Raw genomic sequence first — 22724 nt, forward strand, 5'->3', positions numbered from 1 at the left:
GTCTAATTTCCTAGCGCCACTTTGGCGCATATGCGTTAACTAGCGGAACTAAAATATTGAATCGAACCTTTCGTATGCTGCTGATGGTGCTCCGGAACACTTCTGCTGAAAGCTGAAAGAATGCGCGCATTTTCACACGACACATCGAAGGAAATGTTCGTATAGTATCATTGAGAAAAATCGATCGAGGACAAACTTCATCGTTTGGATAATTCGCGTGTGAAATTGACCGATCCACGGAACTTGGTTCGCCATGGACAGGAGAAAAATGTCGTAAGTAGGAAATATGTCGCGACATTGAAGACGCCCAACGCTGCGACTATGCGCTGTCATCTACCTTTTTGCACACCTTATTGGTTTTAACAGGCACGATTGCTCTGTTAAACTGTTCAATTAATTAATCATCGATATACCTGTTTCTTTTGAAAACGGATTAATTAACGATGACATCTCGAAATAACCCTCATGACTTTTTTTCTTTATCTTTTCGCCGGTTGATATCCACGTATCTACTTGCGTAAAATATATAGAGATTTTATAGATATAAAGAGATAACGTGTGTACATTGCTTAGGCGTAATAGAAATTCACGCAAAAATCTTCAAGAGCACACGTTACAGCACGAAATATCCGAATATAAAGGTGTTTCGTAAATCTCTGTCTAATTGAACATTTCATAGGTTATTCTGTAATATTTGCGATATTTTTGTACGACAATCTTATAATTCTGTGTCATGATTCTTTCGCTTTTTAACATTATTTTCTTCCTATTCACCTTATCAACCGTTATTTATATTCAGAATAATACTCGTTGTAACGTAAATGTAAAAATACAAATAATTTTGAACAGTAGTCTGAAATTATTTAAAGCCATTTTGAATCTAATAAGGAAAATGTAGCGGCGTACTGGCAGTTTTTTTTTCCAACAGATTGGAGTAAAATATTACAGTCAATACCATTAACTGAGTCCGCATTAATTGCATTTTTGTTACTATTAATAGAAATCAAACAGAATCTCATTAGTTTATCCATTTAAACAGAATAGATTATTTAAATAGTTACAAACTGACAGATTCTGTATGGTTGCTGCAATAAATGTGTCGTCATATTTCGCTAGCAGATTCTATTATCTTTCTGCTATTAATATATTGTCAATAAAATTTATAACAGATACTTAGCAAAATCTGTTTCTGACTGATTTGCCTATCTAAGAAGTCGATTTCAGATCCCTGCTTTCCGCAATATTAATGATATAGATGAATAGTTTTGTAATACTGATTAACGATAGATTGATCGTGTTACGCAACTTAACTTATTAAAGATTTCTCGATTAATTTCTTCACTTATGTCTATTTATTCTTCAGTACAGCAGGGGATTCCCTCTATCAGACTTTAGAAGTTCCGAAAACTGCTACTTCAGAAGAAATTAAAAAGACGTATAGAAAACTGGCCCTGAAATATCATCCTGACAAAAATCCTAACAATCCAGAGGCAGCTGAAAAGGTTACTTTAATTTATAATTTATAATGTTTCTAAAAATGATTAATTTTTATAACTTGAATAGCATTATAACTCTTTAAGCTTTCTTGAGAAAGAAAATTTTTACGAACTCAAATATATTGCGCAAATGTTTTTCTTTCTCTCATAGTTTTCTTTACACAATATTGATAACTTTTATTTATATCTCTTACAAAAATATAATATCTTGTAATTGAATATTTACAGTTTAAAGAAATAAATAGGGCGCACGCTATACTGACAGATCTAACGAAACGTAATATATATGATAACTATGGATCTCTTGGTTTATACGTCGCAGAGCAATTTGGAGAAGAAAATGTTAACGCCTATTTTGTTGTTACCTCTGGATGGTGCAAGGTAAAAGCATAAATTACTTTGACCGATGTTTTTCTAAAATATTTTTTGTGACATAAGAATAATTATATTTTATGTTCAATATTTAAATATATATATATATATATATTTATATTTATTTAAGCGGTTTATATGTAACTTATATACATTTTTAAATAAATATGTAAAATATTAAGTGTATGAAGCAATCCAACATTTAAGATAATTATTGTAAATACATTTTTTTATATACTATGCCAATCTCATTGAAAAACTGATATATTATTAACTTTAATAAATAAACATTGACACTATAGTCTAAGAATATTGGTTTTTTTTACAGGCACTGTTCATAATTTGTGGACTAATTACTGGTTGTTATTGTTGCTGCTGTTGTTGCTGCTGTTGCTATTTCTGTTGCGGTAAATGCAAACCAGCTCCTCCTGAAGATAGCGGTGCATATCATAATTTACAGGTAAAAATGTTCACATTCTCATTAATTTTTTGTGATAAGCGTCCATTCTACAATAGCCGTAAAAGTATGCGTTAAGACGTAAGCAGTAAAAATTGACCAACTACAGTCGATTATTCTTGGATTGTAAAAATCCCATTAGTCAATAGCTTACTGCTTACGTCTTAACGCATACTTTTACGGCTATTGTAGAATGGGCTATAGATTTTGTACAAATATTAAAACTAAGCAGATATGAAAAAGTCAAATACATAATATACGTAACAATATATTATATGGATAAACAGTAGAAAAAAAGAGGTTAACATTAGCAAATGTAAAAGAGTAATGTAAGCATAAGAAAATTTTTATCTATTGCCATACCAAGCCGACTTAAGAACTTTCTATTTTTCTTCTTATTTCTATTGGCTTTTTGAAAATTCATTATTACCAATCTTTGATATCCTAACTAATTCTAAACTTGAATCATACTATCCAAAAATATATGTACTTTAGCAACCTTTGATATGATTATATGCAAATTATGAGAAAAGTTACGTATTATGTTTCTACTTTTTTTTCGTAATTTTTTCCATATGCAACCTCTGGTATTACTTCCTTTTACATACATCTTTCTTTGACACTCCTGTTCTCTTTTGTTGCCTAGTAGTATAAGAAATTAGGCAAAGATATAACGACACGTTATAATATACTACATATTATACCCACTTGGACTTAAATTTTAAATTTAACTTGCCCTCGTACAGTGCATGTTACATGTATAATAATGAAAGCTTGACTTTTATGCAGTCAATTAATACATTGCTAAAATGTTTATAATCTACGCTGCATGAAAAAGTAAACGATTACTTCTACACTATAACTTACATGGAAAGGCTAAAAATATCTGTTGTCCTGACTATAGATTTAGCATTTTGTAGTCCATTAATCACTGCTATAATTTTTTAAACCTTCCGTTTACTATTATTGAAGAGAGAGCTAATGTTTCAAATATCCATTCTTTCTCTGTCAACTCCATGAATTCTTTGACGTGAATTTAGATCTTCTTTGTATATGACCAATAGAATGTAATTTCTTTTTCGATATATTATAAAAATTAATATAATACATCTTAAAGAAAAAAAAAAGATTTTGGATGTAATTAAGGAAATAAGCATTGATATCTACACTTTTTCCCTGCTTTAAAATATTCTATTGACAGTTACTTTAAGGCAAAAAATTATCAATATGCTGTCATTGAGATCTCAGCCGTAGCATCTATAATCTTATCTTTAATTAGTCGACAGAAGACACTATCTGTTTAGCGAGTTATCTTAAATTAGGCCTGTCCAAGTTTTTGCTCGCAAAACGTTTCCCTGTCTCGCTGAGCGAAATGGAGAAGAAGCAATTAAGAAACAGACGTTAATATTAATCATAAATTATCGTGTGGAGGCGTCGTATCATGCACTAATTGTAAGATCGGTTAGTTGCATTGGTAGAAAGTAGAAAGACTTACGATGACGTGAACGATTGCAGGTATAGGCATAACAGATTCTCTCGTTCGATGAACTTGGACAGGCTTGTTATAAATCCTGTACTATATAACAATGAACATCTAAACTCAGCAATACAATTAAATGCCATTAATATTAATCTAACTAAATGCAATACACGCACGTAGATACAAATATATGGCTGAATTGGAAAAATATTGAGATATAAGCTTTAAACTCTCTTTTATAATTTATGCATAAATTTCTGGCACATAGTTGGAAAGCATGTCAGCGAGGAAAGAATATCTTAGTAAATATCTAATTGTGAAAACAAGCGATTTAAGGAGTTCATGCAACTTACATATGATCGACGTATGCATAAAAGTTTGTATTCATCTAAAAATTGCAAGTATTGTATTTGTTATCTTTTTATAAACACTATAAACGCTTTATATCAACTTAGCACAGCTCTTGAAAGTTTTAGCTATAAAAACTTAATTTTTAATATTAGGCACACCCGCACGCACGCACAGAAGGGGATGTTTCTGAACTAGTAGTACAATCAAAAAAGTTTCTTCATGAAAAAATGTAGAATAAAATCTTGTAAAATGCTTTATTGTTTATAAAAATAACTTTAAGCATAGAGAAATGAATGATATATCTACGCTTTTGTAATCTTGATAAATGACAATTTGCTTTGACTTATGGACTTTATACACCAGCGAGTAGTCTCATTCGCGGCTATCGGAAATATGTGTTAAAAGATACAACGTTCTATTGAAGAAATAAAGGTAATTTTATACATAACTTTTCTTGTAATTTAAATTACTTTATTTAAATTTCTTTAGTAAATATTTTTCTACATTTTTTCACAAAGAATCATTCCCTTTTCCGTTATATCATGATTATACGTATGTACATGCAAACATGAGCCCGGCTTTATACACATTGATAGTTGTCTCTATATATTCGTATCGACACACAACTGAAATAAGACATTGTTCTTATTATAGATGGCGTCAAACGAAATTTCTTGCGCTTTTTAATTAAAAATATTTCTTGCATACAAGAATACATTCATCTAATTGCATTATTGTTGCTAGTTTTAATTCATCACTTCTTTTCGTATAGAATTATCTATTTATTCAACAAATTCAATATAGATCGCTGTATATCTGTTACTTGAAATAGCAACTAAAAGTGCATGAATCCTTGTTGTCACGCATGTTAATTTATGTTTCGTTTTACAGAAAGTCTTACATAGTTTAGCGGTTTTGTTTATGTTATTATTGTATTATAGCGGAACCTGAATCCAGAGGCTGTTGTGACAAATCAACCGCGAGGTTTTGGCAAGGTAAGTTTTCATAATGCTCGAGATTTGAGTTACCTTTCTTTCTTTTTGCTATAGTTAATCGTAAATAATGCTTTCTATTTTTGTTGTTGTTCGAATATTATGTCGGAACGATTTCGCACAGATCTTGCGCAAAGCACAATAGTAGTTTCCTTAATCATATTTTTTCATAATATTCGCGCGCACTGCTATTTTTCTTTAATAAACCATGTAAAAAATGAATTATTGTAGCGCCCATTCCGCACAAATGCATGATGTATCTGTAGTTATTGTACATGGCAATTTCTTAGATAAATTTATTGTTATTAAATTTTATTTTATATATATATATATAATTGCGCGTGATTGGTGATTTGTATAATTTTTTGCATTAGAACTATTAACATTTTTAACCGTTATTTAATCTTTTTAATACGTAAAGATCTAAATCTCTTGCAAAACGTAAAATTTCTCATTCTGTCAAGAAAGTGTCGATATATCTTGCTTTTATTTTTGTTTCAATAATGCATCTTCCTTACTATTTGAGATCAAGAAATTATATCACATATTCATGAAAAAAAACCAGGAGAGATATTTTATCCTAAACATAAAGGATCCCGCACAAAACCAATGAAAAAGTGGCCCCAGTCAAATTGGCTGAAGTTTTGAAATAAAAAAGCCCTATTTTCAAAGCTTTGCAACACGTCTGAAGGTTCTTCTGATATGTATCAGACAGTTTTAAGATGGTCAGCATGTTTGAAGATATACATGCATTTATTGGGATTTTTCATTCATGAACCATTATCGTCGATTTCAACACTTTGAGACCAAGTATCTCGGAAACTGTTTATTTTCTGAACTTGCAGCCATTGAGACTTTTGATCAGGTCAGTCTGTACTTCATCATACTAAAACTTAAGCCAATTTGACTGGGGCCACTTTTCCATTGGTTTTGTGCGGGGTCCTTTATTAGAAAACACAGAGAGAGAAGCAGAATGCGAACAAATGCCTCCAAATGAGAAAATTTTAAGGACCGTTTACCATAGCCGTAAGAGTATATAGTAAGACGTAAGCAGTAAGCTATTGACTAATGGGATTTTTACAATTTAAGAATAATCGACTGTGATTGAGCAATGCTTACAGCTTACGTCTTACTGCATACTCTTTACGGCTATTGTAGACGGTCCTTAAAATAAATACATGTTGCTTTCTCTGTCTTTCTTTCATACTGTCCATTTCTTCAACTCTACGATCAAGTTTTACTAGTTTGAAAGTTTTAAATTAATAATTGATGAAATCTATATTTTTTAAATTGTGAAATCCATTTCCTTATTACAATCCTCTCACAAATATTCCTCAAACATGTCACTCAAGAAAATACAGTTAAAATTATAAAAAGTAATTATGATGTAAAGGTTGACTTGGTATGAATATAAAAATGAAAAATACTGCACAGATAGAAATAAAATTATTCAAAAATCGAAACAATATTTAAAGATGTAAAATATCATATCTATGTATAAAAACAAAATTAGAGAAAAATTTCACAGAATGTCAATTTAAATGATTTCAGATATAAAATTTTTTATTCTTTATTATACAATTATAAAAAAAGAAAAACGAGAAATGTTATTATTTCTCGCAAGATAAAAAAAATGAATAATAAATTCTTATTATTTGTGCAACTAAAAATGTATATTTCAAACAGCTACTTTTCTACAAATAAATGGTCTAATGAGAGATATTATATTTTCCAAAATGTACTTTCACAGGAAGATGAAAGCGATGATGATGCTGTGACAGCTCAACCTCAAAGTGGTGGATCACAAAATACATCTAATACACAGCAACCAATATTTGCCATGCCTGCACCAGGATCAGCGGCACCAACGTCGACGGCTAACGAAAGCACGAACCTAAACAGCGGCGGTGAACGTGTGATTTATACCACTGGTATTACAAGTTCTTGAACATAGTAGCGAGTGCATATTACAAGTTTTATCTTTTGCATATTGTCATTGATCATCCAATTCACGTTTCTCGTCCAAATTCATTCATTCAATTTCTTCTCGCCCACTCTTTTTGTTAATTAATATATTTTATCACTTTTTCACATCGATAGCGATTTTAGTACACTGACTGACAGGTGTGCCTGGACATTTCGAATATTTCGATATCGATGTCAAATATATATATATATATACATATGTTCCGTATATATGTATATGTGTCCCAGCATTCCTGTCGGTGAGTATGCATTGAAGAAGACATTAACAAAGATGCTAAAGCAATTTTTTTTTAAATTATGCCAATGTTTCTTATATAATTAAGAGATGGTTACTTAAAATTCCATTATAAATATAGATTTATTGCTTAAAAATGTATATAAAATTTGGCGATAATTATAGATAAGCAGTATCCTTCCTTAGTTATTTTTTTCATATAGAGCAAAATTACCCACATTGGGTTTCAATCGCAGATAGAAATGATTAAAACTGTACTAAAAAAAATAATACGTGCTTCCACGCATCAAGCAGAGATCTCTGTTCTTAATGACAAGAAAGTAAAATGAGAAAAGAAAATGAGAAAACGCAAACGTTTTTTTTCCATCGAAATATAATATTAAATATTTTATGAGAGTTTCGTACTTGCCGATACGTACTTTCTTCATATAATTCGTGTAGTAAACAAAAACATATGAATATACACTTTAATTAGCTAATTTACAATGAATATTACATAATTGTATACACAGAAGTATATATGTACAACGTAAATATACGTATCGAAAAAACAGGGATACGCTTAATGATAACACATTCGTAATCCCTAAACTACAAAATGAATATACAAAGAAAGAATATATATATATATATATATATATATATATATATATATATATATATATATATATATATATTCGCTAGGAAAAATCGACTCTAAATTAGTCAGGAAATCAATAAAAAGAAATCTCTGATATTTCAATACCTTCAATACAATAGACATGTCTTTTTAATGACAAATTTACTTTCTTTCATTCACGGCAAAAATGCCAAGAGATGTCATCATTTATTGCAGTTTTTCAATTTTTTTGTATCATTCATCTTTGAAACTACGTCTTAAATTTTCTTTTAAAGTAAATTCAGTCTAAAATTAATAAAAGAATATATCTTCCTTACAACTTATTCAGTCTTGTCTTCTTCGACATATATGTTCCTTTTCGGTTGATACACCATTCCCAACACCGTTTTCTCTTCTGGAAACAATCCTGGTACACGTTTTTTGGAATCGTGCGTAAGTTCGTCTGCGAATTTTCCTTGATGTCTTCAATTGTGTTGAATCTTCGGTCTTTCAATGTGAATTTCAGTTTTGGAAAAAAGGATAAAGTCTGCGAGAACCAGGTCATGAGATTCGAGAGGCTGAGGAAACACAATCATCTTTGTTTTGGTGCAGAAGTGACGAATCAACAGCGATGGATCTGTGAGCACATTGTCGTGACGAGGGAGCCATAAATTGTCTTTCTACAGTTCAGGCTCTAACATTTTCTGGACCTGGCTCTTGCGAATTTTTTTTTTTAAACAAAATCCATGTTGAAAGAATTCAACACTGAAAGATATTTCTAAAGGAAAATTTGCAGACGGGCTTGCGCGCGATTCCGAGAAACACGTATCAGGATTACTTCCAGAAATGGAAACGGTGTTGGAAGTGGTGTATCAACAGGAGAAGGAACATATTTTTCGAAGAGGACAAGAAACTGAATAAGTTGTATGTAAACTCCCAAAAATTGTGAAGACAAAAGTTCGGAACAGACCTCGTGTGTATATACAGGGTGTATCGAAAGGTAAGGTCAGCCAACTAGAAGGTGAAAGAAGAGAAGAATAATACATATCGCAATATTCCTCGTTGCTAAATATGTTTTAAACACTGAGCGTGTAATATTATGATCCAATTAATTGTGTTTACCGCGTCCATAATCTGTCCATATCTGCTGTCGTCATGTTTCTGTGTTTCATTTAAAAGAGGACTGTGTTCACTACAACAAACAATACTAAAAGAAAAAGTGGAGAAGTGAACCAAGTACTCGTATACAGGAAATTACATACATCGCGATCACAAAAAGAAAACATGTTTAGCAACGAGGATTATTCCGATATGTATTATCTTTATGGTAGCAATGCTGCTGCAGTTGAGGGAGAATATCAGATACAATTATCACGACGAAGACATCTTAATAGGTTTGTTTGAAGCTTTACATCGAAGAATACGACAAAAGTTTATATATTTTTTTTATTCTACTCAGGCTCCCCTCTTTCACTTCCTAGTTGGTTGACCTTACCTTTCGATACACTCTGTGTATACTATTTATATCTATATAAAGCTATTTATATCTATATAAAGATAGATAGGTAGATAGATTCATTGAATGATTAACTGATTGATTGATGGTTGATTGATTGATCGATGTATATACATATAAATAATATAGTTTTATGCTATATTATTATCATATCTCACACATCCTTCTTTGCACTTTTACGCATTTCGATGTTTCAAATATTACAATATTCAGATTCAATAACTTATGGTATGATTTTCCAATCATGATTATATTTTATAACATTTATTTTAAGAAAATTTACTGGAATTATTTTAGTTCGCAATTTGTATGTTTGGGTAAATGTGTAATTCATATGAATCATATTATTTTGTTATAGACAAATATACACTACGTGATTGCACGCTATAATTTTCTTATTATTATTTCCAGTCCTTCATTTTTATTTTTACTATCAGTAAAATTTTCATAATATGCGTACTTTTGGTGTTTAATATCTTTCTAATGAAACAAGTTTGATGAGACAAAAATTTGAATGATTAGAAATTTCATAAAAATGCGCGCGCGTGCGTGTATGTAGAGGCTATATACAGAGTGTCTTATTTTAATCGATCACTCCAAAAACTTTTTTATTTGTGATTCTAAAAAAAAACAACTTTCGTTTAAAGCATTTTTTTTCTAGAATCACAAATAAAAAAATTTTCGGGGGTGATCGATTAAAATGGGACACACCCTGTATCCAACTTTTGATAACAAGTAGCAAAAAATCGCATTTAAAATGTGTATCGAGACGACACCTGATGCACAGGTATTTTAATCACTATAAAGAACGCAAATTTATTCCTAAGAAATTAAACTTAATTATAATCAACACGCATACCAAATTTTTCTTATAAGTAATACGATCCTCTGTATCTCAACATTTTACTTCATATGAATTTATTATTTCTTTTTTATTTACTTTTAAACGTTAAAAATGACCAAGATACAAATCATTATTTAATCGTATAATCTTATGTTACTTTATTCTCTTTGTTTATCTGCCCTGCTTATAGAAGCCAAGTTTTTATTTCAAAAAACTAGATATTGCATTTGCGAGAGAAAAAATAAAAACGAGGAGTGTTCAAATATAAATGATAATTTGATTATTTACAAAGAAAGCGAAAACAACATACAAGTTTCAGATACCTCATTTTTCAAGGTAGCTGTCTCCTTCCTTTTTGCAATGTGACTGCGCCATCGGTCCGACAACTTCCGTATTCTGCGTAAAAAAATCTTTTGGCTATTACGGATGGCTGCCAAAACAGCCTAATAACTCTTTCAATGGTCCAAAGAGATGGAAATTCGATAGGATCCGAAAGTTTTTAAAAAACGGACGTTTTTAGGACACCTGTAATGAGGAAGTCATCGCACCTGTTCGAGAGTGAATGCGCCCGCAGCTAAAAGATTTTTTTGACGCGGAATAAATTATCGGACCGATAACGCAGCTGCATTGTAAAAGAGAAAGACTACCTTGAAAAGTGAAGAAAATGAAACCTGTGTGTTGTTTTTGAAGTTTTTCCCCTTATTTTAGTCACACCCTATATATACAGGGTGATTCAGAAATACTTGTACAACTTTGGGGGATGAGTTCTCCACCACATGAACAAGAAAAAAATATTATAATGGAAATATAATTTTATTTTTTAAGTACATGCTGATGATAGTGAAATGAATAAAAAATAGTTTTTTTTAAATATATCTCCTTCTGCCATTTTATCACTAATATAATATTTTTATGTAGCGGCTGCCACAAATCCATTCGTAGGAGCCAATGCAGCTACAAGTGACACCGGACCAACCAGATGGTAGACTGAATACGTGAAAAATCCATCATAAACATTAAATTCATATTTATAGTGCCGGATCTCTACAATAGCTCATTAACATAGATCATAAATTGATTGTCTTGATAAAATAGACGGTGATCGGTTTAGCATTATAACTTTTCCTCCTTTTCGTTTTTTGTATATACAGTCTGTATATTATTCTGTAAATCGTTATTACGTTATATTTATTTAAATGGTCTCGATATAGGTATGTATCGCTCATTTGCTACAACAACGACATAACACAAAAATTATCATTTTCGAATTGTTTGCAACAAATCAAACAAGTCCTTGGATCTTTGAATGAAGAGCTAATGATATTTTTATTCCCCTACAATCAGGTATTACATTAAAGTCGCATTTAAAAATAATATTACAAAATTTTTTTAACTTAAAATGTTCGAACTCATTTTCTGAAAAACTTTGATGTTGAATTATGTCCTTAATTGTTGCAGCAAATGAGCGACATTCTCCTACGTAATTTAACACAGTGATCTTCCATTATACAGGAACCTATACTATTTTACAATTTTCTTATACATCAAGGTATGCATTATACTTAAACTTTCCCAATTTGAAAAGTATTATTTTTTTTTAATGTTTTGTGTGTTCCTATAATAAAATTTTTAAAAGATTAGCACATATGAGCGAAAAGTAAAATAAGATGAAGCCTTGATAAAAAATATGAATTCTTATACTAATTGTAAAACGTAAAATTACTCAGTAATATATAACGAAAGATAATGTTTTTCTTCTCTCTAGAATGTTTGCACATAGTTATTGATATCTTGTGATCCACCCACCCGTCTCCAGTTAAGTTCTTGAGATAATGTAATATTTGACTATAATATACTATATAATTGTATAATTGACTATATAATTATACATAATGTAGAAAACGTAAGTCATTCATCATTTTTTAATAAATTTTAAGTCAGCTATTCGTTGGAAGCCTAATTACAAAGTTGTGTAACGTTTAACACCTGTCTAGAACCTAATTAATAAACTCCTGCTTTTTAACTTTCTAAAGATTAAGCATGCTCTTCTTTAATGAAAATTTAATCTTGATCGTGATGATCGACATATATTTATTATTAAATTTAAGAAAGAGACGCACTTCTAAGAAAGAATTGACTCAAATTTATTTTAAAAAATATCGTACATTTGTATGTTTATTTATATTGATCCCACATTTGCAATGTGCGTATTTTGGTAATTGTTAATAACAGTAAAAAATTCGCGTGTGAATAATTTTTATGAATACGTGTATGACTATTAGATGGAGATGAAAAGATTAGAACGTGTCTTGATGTAATGTATTCTATAACATCTTTTAGAAGGTACAAGGCGCGAAGTTTAGACGTAACTTTTTCTAAAAATATAATGTCATGTAATGTATTTGTCGGTTAATCTAAATTTTCACGTTACGCACTTGGACACACGCATCGATTAAATAATACTGCATGTTTGTAATAAGATTTCTTTAATTATAGATATTTATCTGTATTGTCCAAATGTGTGATCGTAAATATTGTCAACGTGCAAAAATACTTTCAAGTTCCAACAATGTAAAACACAATATGAACATATTACATACAGTCGTGATGAATAATAATCGTATGTAATTTACATTATTACCTAAAAGTGTGAGATAAATCGACTGAACGTAATATACGAAAATTGCCTGAATTTTTTATAAGATCAATATGCTCGAAGAAATCTAGGAAAGATTTTTTTGAAACTTATTTCAAAAAATTGTTTAATTTTTTGTTATACCAAATCCACTGTAGTTCCAATATATTGAATAATGATATCGAAAGCGAGAAATTACATTAATTCTTTTTTCATACTATAAATTTATACTATAAATTGATTGATAAAATGTATTTCCTTCTTTTATTATCTTACATTAGTAGATATAATTAGTAAATATAATAACAAACATATAATTCAGTTTATACTCATTGTCAGTATTTTATCCCAAGACGTCTTTTAGACGTCTTATGTCCCGCTTTTGGATATGGTGGCATGGTGCTGTTTGGGTTGTTTCCAGCGAAAACAATTCGCGTGAGACAGTTGGAGATTTAAAATTATTTATTAGCCCGTGATTAGCCGAAAAAAAGGTGTCTTCGATATATCTTAATGGGTATCTCGCGACCCATCTGTACTATCAAACACGAAAAATATGCAAAAAAAATAAACTTATCTTCATCGCATACAATAAGAAAGAATTCGACATAGCTGTGATGAGAGATCAGGAGCCTTAATCACAATTGTTTCAAGCAATAGTGTTGAATTTATACCAAATAATTACACAACACATTACAATTTATATTACAATACTTTAATTTATAAAACGGTAGCTTTCAATCAAACTTTATTTCTGTATTAAGTGTATATTTATTTATTTATTTGTGACTTATTTATTCCTCGCTAATGTGTACCCTTGTATCAATTTCAAAAGTACGGAATGTTCTCAGTAAAATAAGTATTATATATATATAAATATACATGAGAAGAGAGATTGAAAGAGAAAGTTTAATTGAAAAATCTGCATATATATTCGTTCAGTTACCTGTTTCGATAATGTCATCAATAACAATCGCGTAACCAAGTTCTCTGCATATTTAGATATAATTACGTTTATTGCATAGCATGCTTCTATTTAATATAGTATTCGAATATACTATGTTTGCATAATGGATGTATGTCATAATATATTATACATACCAAGATTTAATTATTGTAACTAAAAATAATGTTGTACCTAAAATAAAAGAAGCAAGGAATTATTGTAAAGCCAGCATTGTACAAGAAATGTAAATAAATTAGATTGGATCAATAAACATACTAATATGTATAATTTTTCGGATTTTTCTTGTACTTCTTTTTTCTAATTTCAAGATTTGGTAAAACTTTAGAGATATTCATTAAAATGAGTAAAAAGAAATCGCGGTGATAAATCATTGAAGTAAACCCTATACATAATATGACTTTGACGCAATGTAAAATACACGCGAATTACTTTCTTTTCTTTCTCAACTTCTTCCTTTCCTTTTCTATCCCAGAAAATCTTGCGCCACCAACGTTGAATAATCCTCGCGGAGTGTGCTTGTTCGAACATAGCTAAAGATTTATAGAAATGTGTTATTCCATTTTTCTCTTTCCGTTTAATAAAAACAAGGTATGCTTCCTCTTGTCGTTTCATCTCTTTCTGCAATGGAGTTAAATTGCTGCGCCAATACACTTTTTCTGCTCGTCTGCATATGCGCCGCGCGCGCGTAAAATGCATGAATTATACAGAAAAATATCACCTCTAAATCGTGTTTCTCCAGCTCGTTATATTTGTATACCTCGTTAAGCTCTTCCAACGTTTTACATCTACTGCCAATTTCTGTATCGTACTTAATCATTATTGCCAATAACTTTGATTCGGTCGTCAATCTATATATAATAATGCGCGCGCGATTACAAATTACATAAATGCATACATATACAGAGTGTTCCCAGGTTAAACGGCCAACTTGAAATATGAATTTAGGATCTCAAAACAAAAAAAATTTTCCTCTGGAGGTATGCTCGTAAACATCGTTTAAGTTCAAGTAAAACGAACTTTGTTTAAGAGATATTGACTTCTGAAGTTTTAAATGAAAAAATACAGAAAACAGAATACTATTAAGAATGAATAATTTCGAAATAATGTAGATTTATCCTCTTTACTGTTTTACAGTAATCAAAATTAGAATAATATTAAAACTACTCCAACCGGAGCTGTGTTTCAAGTCTGACAAATTTAGTCGGCGCGTAGTCAAGTTTGGAAAATATATAAAATAAAAATAAAAGCTTTCGCGCATCATTTACCTCGCTTGGTTCTTAGTTAGCCCGTTTTCTGTATTCATAGAATAATATTATTCTTTTTATTGCTTAACAGAGTAATCAAAATTAAAATAATTATTCTCTTTATTGGTTTACAGTAATCAAAATTTAAATATCAAATATTTTGTTCAAAATGATTTAAAACACGTCAATAGATTTTTCGTATGGGGTGTTCTCGAGCAAAAAGTTTATAAAATGCCTGTTAATAAGTGCCTTCAATCGGTAGATAATGCAAGCGTGTAAAGAAATAATAACAGACGCACAATTTCAGTCAGCCACTCGTTTTCTCTCATTCATATGGGTGCAACGCTTGTCTCCAGGTTGGAAAAAGTCATCATTTTGAACAAAATATTTAATACTTACTACAATTTTTATTACTCGACCTGTAAAGCAGTAAAGAGGATAATTATTTTAATTTTGATTAGTGCCCATCTACAATAGGTGTTTTAAGCCCTATAGCCTTAAGAAATTGACCAATCACAGTCAATTATTCTCCTCAAATTCAACTGTGATTGAACAATTTCTTAAAGCTTAGGGCTTAAAACACCTATTGTAGACTGTGACTTACTGTTAAGCAGCAAAGAGAATAATTATAATTTAATTTTGATTACTGGAAATTTCGATTAATTACTGTTTAGTAGTAATCAAAAGAGAATAGATGTTTTAATTTTGACTACGATAAATTTTGATCACTGCTTAGCAGTAAAGAGAATAAAGTTACCTTTATTATTTTAAAATTATTCATTCCTAATAGTTCTGTAACTTCAGAAATCAATATCTCTTAAACGAAACACGTTTGCGAGTAGCATACCCCTCCAGAGGAATTTTTTTGTTTTGAGATCCTAAATCCTTTCAAATTTCAAATTTACCCGTTTAACACCTTGTATAATAAAGAAATATGTTTAATTTATAAATTTAATGCACACATACTTTCGCTTACGGATTGTTTCTCCTAATTTCATATTTACGTCTTTTAAGAACTCGAGATCATCGGTAACATTTCCCAATGCTACCTGCATTTCATTTCGCTCGTATTCCCACGCTTTGCAGACAGCAATTTGTTTCTTCTCATATCTCGTACTATTAAAATAAAGCGCAAAGACAAACAGCACGTTATTATATATGTATATATAAGTATACGCCGTGCTTAACATATATTTGTTTCATACGTAACAATAATATTATATATTATAGTAATATATATATATGTATAGTGTACTTTTGGCCGCGATGCGTAGAATATAATATAAATAAGAGATTTGAGAGTAGAGATACTTTGTATTTGTAACGTATTCGTTGCATCTTTTGTCAATATCATCGATGGCGACTATATTTTTTCTATATCGCTTGACTATGTCTTCGAGCGTGTTTCTATGATTAATTCGTTGCCTCTCCAGATCCGTAGTAAATCCTTATAAGTATATGTCCAGGAGGGAAAAGAAAAGAGAGAAAAAAGAAATTACATATTTTATAATTATATAGTGTGTGTGTGTGTGTGTATATATATATAATTACTGGCAACATCTACAATAGATTTCTTCTGACAATGCCAGAATTTTCTGTAATGTAATTCTTTGCTTCTCCCTTCTCCCGGCATAACATACATTCTGCGTGAAACATGCTCTAAAAAATAATGAATGTGGCACAGAAATAAACCCGATGTCATTGAGATCTGTTTACGTCGAGGACTCGTGTGAAGAACATCGATACGTTTATCAAGAATCTATAAAAAATACATATATGATTTAAAAAATATCTTAAGACAAAGAAGGTACCTCCTTTTTTTATAATAGATTATTTATTGTAGTTATCATACGTGTCTAAAAGACATTTTAAAGATGTTTTTACGATGTCTTTTAGACATGTGTGCTGTCTAGGGTTTATTTTGACTTTTAATTAACAGCACAAGATTTTAACACATTTTTTTCTTTTTTCTAACCAATAATACATTTTTCATAGAGTATATAGAGATGTATTTCAAAAATTAATATTCTTCTTCTTATAAATAAATACGAATTTCGAATGATACAATATCAATGACTGGAGGACAACCTTTAGTGCCTTACAAACTGCATGGTCAAATCTGGATATGTCGTACCAAGTTTCTTTAATGCATACACTCGTCTTTGAATTCTTGTTAATAAATGCTAAAGTATAAAGATAAGTTTTACAATTATAAATTATAAATTAATTTCAAATCATCAATGACGGCACGTACGATTCAGGGCACACATATTTGCACATGAAAGGAAAACAAATATTACACCAATTTCAGAAATCTTTAAAAAGATATTATTGGTGTATTTTTTAAAGATTCGTATCTCGTATCACCTGATTGCGGTAAACATTTAGGACAAAATTCAATATTGCGTAAAATTAAGACATCGTTTATTGTATTCATTTCGTCAGTTGTGAGGATTAGAGATAATTCAGGATTCGATATAAGGGAAGGCAAAGCCGCCTAAAATCATGAATCATATTGTAATGATATTAATAATAAGAGCGAACACGCTAACAAAGTGATAGTATTATTACTATATAATTACCGCTAATTCCATTTTTTTTGTTGCACACTCAAAAATAGCTTTTACAAGTGTCAACATAATCGATTCTGTCCCAATTTCTTGCATATTTTTAACAATTCTATAGAACCGTATAGGAAACTTATAGGAAGTGTATATGAAGTTTTTATTTTCCCTACTTTCTTAACATAAAGTTTATCATATGTGTTTGGACATGAATTAATCCATGAAACTTCCAAAAATATGGATTAACATATATATCATACACATTGACATACATCAATATATTCTGGACAATCAGAGATGTATATTCTCTATATACTTTTAAATTCAATGCAATTTTTATTTCAGCTTTTGCCAAAATCTCGCAAATAATTTAACATTATTGATATTTGTCATCATCATCATCATCATGTATGTAATTAAATGATAAAAAATACAATTAATTAATATTCAATTTAATGCTATACACAATGCCCTGTCCACATATACTTACAAATACACGCAAAACTGTTTGAAATTATATAGTTTATATATTCTTACAATTAGACTGATACATACATGATTTGGCTTCACGAAATATATCTCCTTGAAGAACAAATAAGCATCACCAAAAGATCTTCACGATAAAACATTTTATGGTCTAGTTTACACACTATAGTTTAAACCAATCGTGTAAACAGTATATAGCGTATCAAATAATAATTAACATTAATATTTTGGAAGGTTAGATTAGGTTAGTTTGCTGTAGTATTCCTTGATTTTGCCACTGTATAAAATGTGATACTTATTTCACATTCGAATTTATAATCTCACTGTACTTTTCACAAACTTATAAACATATAGTGTACATACGGAATGATCATTCAGTGCGTAAACGAGGTCGAATAAACTATTGTAAATTAGGCTAAATAGCGTCTTCTATTGGGAATGGGAAAACCAGTGTGCAACACTAGTACACCCTGGAGTGCAATTTTATTGTTCTAATCTAATGTAAAAATCGGTTCACATATTTTCAGTGTTTAAATGTTCTACTGATAAAAATTTGTCAAATTTGAATGTGCACCAGTGTTGCACTATTTTCCCAGTAAAAAAAAACATTTTACTGTTTAAATACTATAGGCCTTTCTCTTTTTTTATTCCCAAGTATTCTCATAGTATTTTGTATGTCTCACCACAAGTATTATAAAAAACATGCATGAGAATATAGGCATATAAATTAGTAAAGAAAAGAAAAAATATTACCAAGTTCTAAATCTTTATTGTGTGGAATATATAATCACATGCTCCTTAGATGGATTACAAAGATGTTACTCGAGGCCAAGCAAAAAAGACGATAGAAAATCAATAGAGGACACAGCAATTGTATTCATTAGTTTAATCTTGTAACATTGTCTATATATTATATGTAAGATATAGCCGAAAGACGGAATATTATCCGATTTACTTGTAGAATTCATGTTCAGACTCATCTTTCTTAATATTGTTTTTATAACCTTTTTCAAAATCTTTTGCTAAAACGATGTAACGATTTTCACGGACCGCGTGCATTCCTGCCTCTTGACAGATAGCATTAATATCAGCACCAGAAATTCTATCTGGCCGTGCTACGTAATCCTCAAGATCTACTTCTTCGCTCAAATTCATTTTTGCAGTAATCGTGGAGAAGATTAAGCGCTTCTGCCGACGATCAGGTAACGGAAATTCAATCTTGCGATCCAATCTACCAGGACGAAGCAATGCAGGGTCCAATGTATCCGCTCTACAAAAATATAAGTACTTATAAATACCAATAACTGCCTAATAAAATTAAACAGACTTTTAACAGAGTTAGACTCGACTCACCTATTTGTCGCCATAATAACTTTGACATTAGTTGTCTGATCAAAACCATCCATCTGATTGAGTAATTCCAAGAGAATACGTTGCACCTCACGATCTGCTCCAGTTTGAGCGTCGAATCTTTTTGTAGCAATAGCATCTATCTCATCCACAAATATTATAGCCGGCGAGTTCTCTTTCGCCAAACGGAATACATCACGCACCATTCTTGGTCCCTCACCCAAATATTTTTGTACAAATTCAGAACCCACTACGCGAATGAAGGCAGCTAGAAGATGGAAAATGAAGAAAGATCAGAAGAACGTTCATGTTTTATGCCATGCAACTAGATTAGATATTTTTTATGAGATTTCTCTAGTACCAGTGGTATGTCTAGCAACAGCTTTTGCTAACATAGTTTTTCCACAACCAGGTGGTCCATACATAAGTACACCTCGCGGTGGATCGATGCCAATCTGCTTATATAATTCAAAATGAGTAAGAGGTAACTCCACTGCCTCTCTGATCTCTTGCTTCTGCATATCCATTCCACCTATATCGCTATACTGGATATCTGGTTTCTCATCTGTAATATATTGCAAATGCATTACACTTTCATATTTACAATCCCTTTGTTTTGTTTTAATTTAATCTCAAAATGTAATATTTATATTTAGAAAACCAAGAAAAGAATCGAGTAAGGCATTAAGAAAAAATGCCGCGTACCGTGCATAAAGACATCGATAAAAAAGAAAGATATTAAATAAATGAAATCATATGCACGTAGTAGATCTAGCATTTCGATTTCGATTTAGATCCTGATCAAATGTTGATTTTATTATCTCCTTTTCTTGACTCACATTTCTTTTCTGATTAAATGTCTCAGAACCTATATATTGTGTATAAACTTAAAAGACTTGAAATTATTACCTGCTTGTAACATAGAAATGCTAGAGTCAGCTTCTGGTGGCAGCACATCTACTAAAGCATTGCTATGCTTGTGAAGCGCTACACTAGCGGAAGGCTTCAAGAGTTCCCTGTCTATGGTAGACAAAATCCGTACATAATAATTTGAGCCTGTTGTAGAACCCACTATACCAGTGTTCTGATCAACAGCTTCTAAGAATTGCCCAATAACTAAAGGAACACTCTGGATACGTTTAACTTCCTCTTGAGCATGCAAATATTCTTTCTTCAGATTACGTTGTTCATCTTTGATATATTCTTCTTGTACCTCCAGAAATTCCAGCATTCTCTGTAGTTTCTACTCAAAAAATTACAACATATTTATAACATGCATTCTTTTATACATGTATATATGTACACATATATATTTGTAAAAACATTTAATGTGCAAAGTATTATATGAACTTTATTGTCAAAAATATTGCTACAAAATAATTTAATTGACAAAAAATGACATTTAGGGCCAATTTCTTCACCGTTGGATAACTCTATCCTTCGATTAACCTCACTCTTCATCTCTTTCTAACTGTCCCCTTAGAAAAAGATGAAGAGTGAGGTTAACCGAAGGATAGAGTTATCCGACGGTGAAGAAATTGGTCATTAGATAATCAAATAAAATATACAGGGAATATAATTGTTTTTCTTATAATTATTCTAGATATATTTTGAACATATATGACAATATACAACGTATATTACGTAATATATTATAAAAACTTACGCTACCTTATATTTGGTGTAAAGATCTTCAACGTCCAGCTCATCTCCAGCTCCTGTATAATGACCAGCAGCTGGCTTGCAATCAATTTCACCTACATCCTAAAAATATAATACAAAACAATTTTACACGAGTATGTGTCTGATTGTGAGTATGCTGTACGTGTGCGTGTGCGAATTGTATATTGTATACAAATTTTATGATTATTTAAAATTATCAGTCGTAATCTCATCAAAAGGCGTATAGTATAATTGCATAGTTTTATGTAAAAGGGGGGTTACCGTCATTTTTCAGTCAGACGTGCAGATGCGGCTAATATAACTGAAGCATAAACATACCTTATCGGGCAAAATAATGCCCAGTTCTTCCATTATAGTCTGAGAAGACTGTACGAGTTAATTTAGTCGAATATCAAATGCGTCGACTCCAACGATTTATAACAAACGGTTCTATATAAATGGTTCTAAAGAGCACTGAGACTGGACTGAATGACTTTAGATCTTTGAGCATTCGTCACAAACCATGAACAACCAGCTCCAAGATGTGTCAGATGCATCGGAGCACAACCGCTCACTAGGCTGCGTTCGGAAACTTTATGGTGAGTTTTTATGGGCAGTGAAATGCTGCAACAGCGAGCAAAAAAATTGATTGGTCTATTTCCTTATGCACATGTATATGAACCACGCAATTTTCTTAAGCGGGGACTGCGGGGAGCACACACTTCTGCACAACGCATAATGCGTAAGCATAAGAAAATTGATTGGTCTATTTCCTTATGCACATGTGTTGTGCAGAAGTGTGTGCTCCCCGCTTAAGGCCTTCACACATAAAATGCCGTAAGGACGTAAAACGTAAGCGTAAGAAAATCGATCAATCCCAATCAAGTATTTTCCCCTACTGGGGTTACGGTCAGCACAATACTTGATTGGGATTGGTCGATTTTCTTACGCTTACGTTTTACGTCCTTATGCGATTTTATGTGTGAAGGCCTTTAGAGCCACCGCACAAGACTCTCGTATGGTCACGTAGCGTAACATAACGTGAGCCAACGCACAAGAAACGTATTGGTTACGGCCGTTACGACGTTATACGTTTCTTGTGCGTTGATCTACGTTACGTTACCATACGAGAGCTTGTGCGGAGGCTCTAACCGATACGTTTCTTGTGCGTTGATTCACGTTACGTTACGCTACGTGACCATACGAGAGTCTTGTGCGGTGGCTCTTAAGGCCATTGCACGTAACAAAGATTTAGCCATAATCGTAAGGCCGTAAGAAAATAAACCAATCACAGTCGATTATTCTCCTCGCGCTCAAAGAATAATCAAGTGTGATTGGTCTATTTTCTTACGGCCTTACGATTAAAACTAAAACTTTGTTACGTGCAATGGCCTTAACTATGAATACCGGCCTATGACTAATGCTAGGTCTACAATGCGAGTCGCAAAGTCGTGAGTCGTAAGAATTGACCAATCACAGTCGATTATTCTTC

General features: G+C 31.3%; 3 protein-coding genes across 5 annotated transcripts; 1 reads left to right on the top strand and 2 right to left on the bottom strand.

Annotated features, from left to right (window-relative positions):
- Positions 1-78: 78 nt before the first annotated feature.
- LOC139809968 (dnaJ homolog subfamily C member 5) lies at positions 79-14193 on the top strand. 3 transcript variants are annotated; one of them, XM_071773278.1, is made up of 8 exons: positions 79-273; positions 1364-1502; positions 1725-1877; positions 2197-2328; positions 4074-4181; positions 5098-5151; positions 6899-7079; positions 11246-14193. In XM_071773278.1, exons 1-8 carry the CDS (start codon positions 254-256, stop codon positions 11311-11313), a joined length of 855 nt encoding a protein of 284 aa, XP_071629379.1. In that variant the 5' UTR covers positions 79-253; the 3' UTR covers positions 11314-14193. The 3 variants fall into 3 exon arrangements, with proteins under 3 accessions (XP_071629379.1, XP_071629380.1, XP_071629381.1); XM_071773279.1 differs by lacking the exon at positions 4074-4181 and having other exon boundaries at positions 82-273; XM_071773280.1 differs by lacking the exons at positions 4074-4181; positions 5098-5151 and having other exon boundaries at positions 84-273.
- Positions 14182-17764, bottom strand: LOC139809558 (uncharacterized). The gene is made up of 8 exons (XM_071772510.1): positions 17753-17764; positions 17538-17667; positions 17259-17353; positions 16722-16929; positions 16482-16617; positions 16137-16286; positions 14645-14774; positions 14182-14544 (listed from the first exon to the last, which is right to left on the bottom strand). The coding sequence occupies exons 1-8, from the start codon at positions 17762-17764 to the stop codon at positions 14248-14250; spliced, it is 1158 nt and encodes a 385-aa protein (XP_071628611.1). The 3' UTR covers positions 14182-14247.
- A 1205-nt stretch (positions 17765-18969) lies between these two features.
- On the bottom strand, positions 18970-21746 carry Rpt3 (26S proteasome regulatory subunit Rpt3). The gene is made up of 6 exons (XM_071773277.1): positions 21572-21746; positions 21242-21334; positions 20480-20813; positions 19932-20135; positions 19574-19838; positions 18970-19490 (listed from the first exon to the last, which is right to left on the bottom strand). The coding sequence occupies exons 1-6, from the start codon at positions 21602-21604 to the stop codon at positions 19172-19174; spliced, it is 1248 nt and encodes a 415-aa protein (XP_071629378.1). The 5' UTR covers positions 21605-21746; the 3' UTR covers positions 18970-19171.
- Between the last annotated feature and the right edge of the window lie 978 nt (positions 21747-22724).

This window comes from Temnothorax longispinosus, chromosome 3, assembly GCF_030848805.1.
Source record: "Temnothorax longispinosus isolate EJ_2023e chromosome 3, Tlon_JGU_v1, whole genome shotgun sequence".
Taxonomy (NCBI): Eukaryota; Metazoa; Arthropoda; class Insecta; order Hymenoptera; family Formicidae; genus Temnothorax; species Temnothorax longispinosus.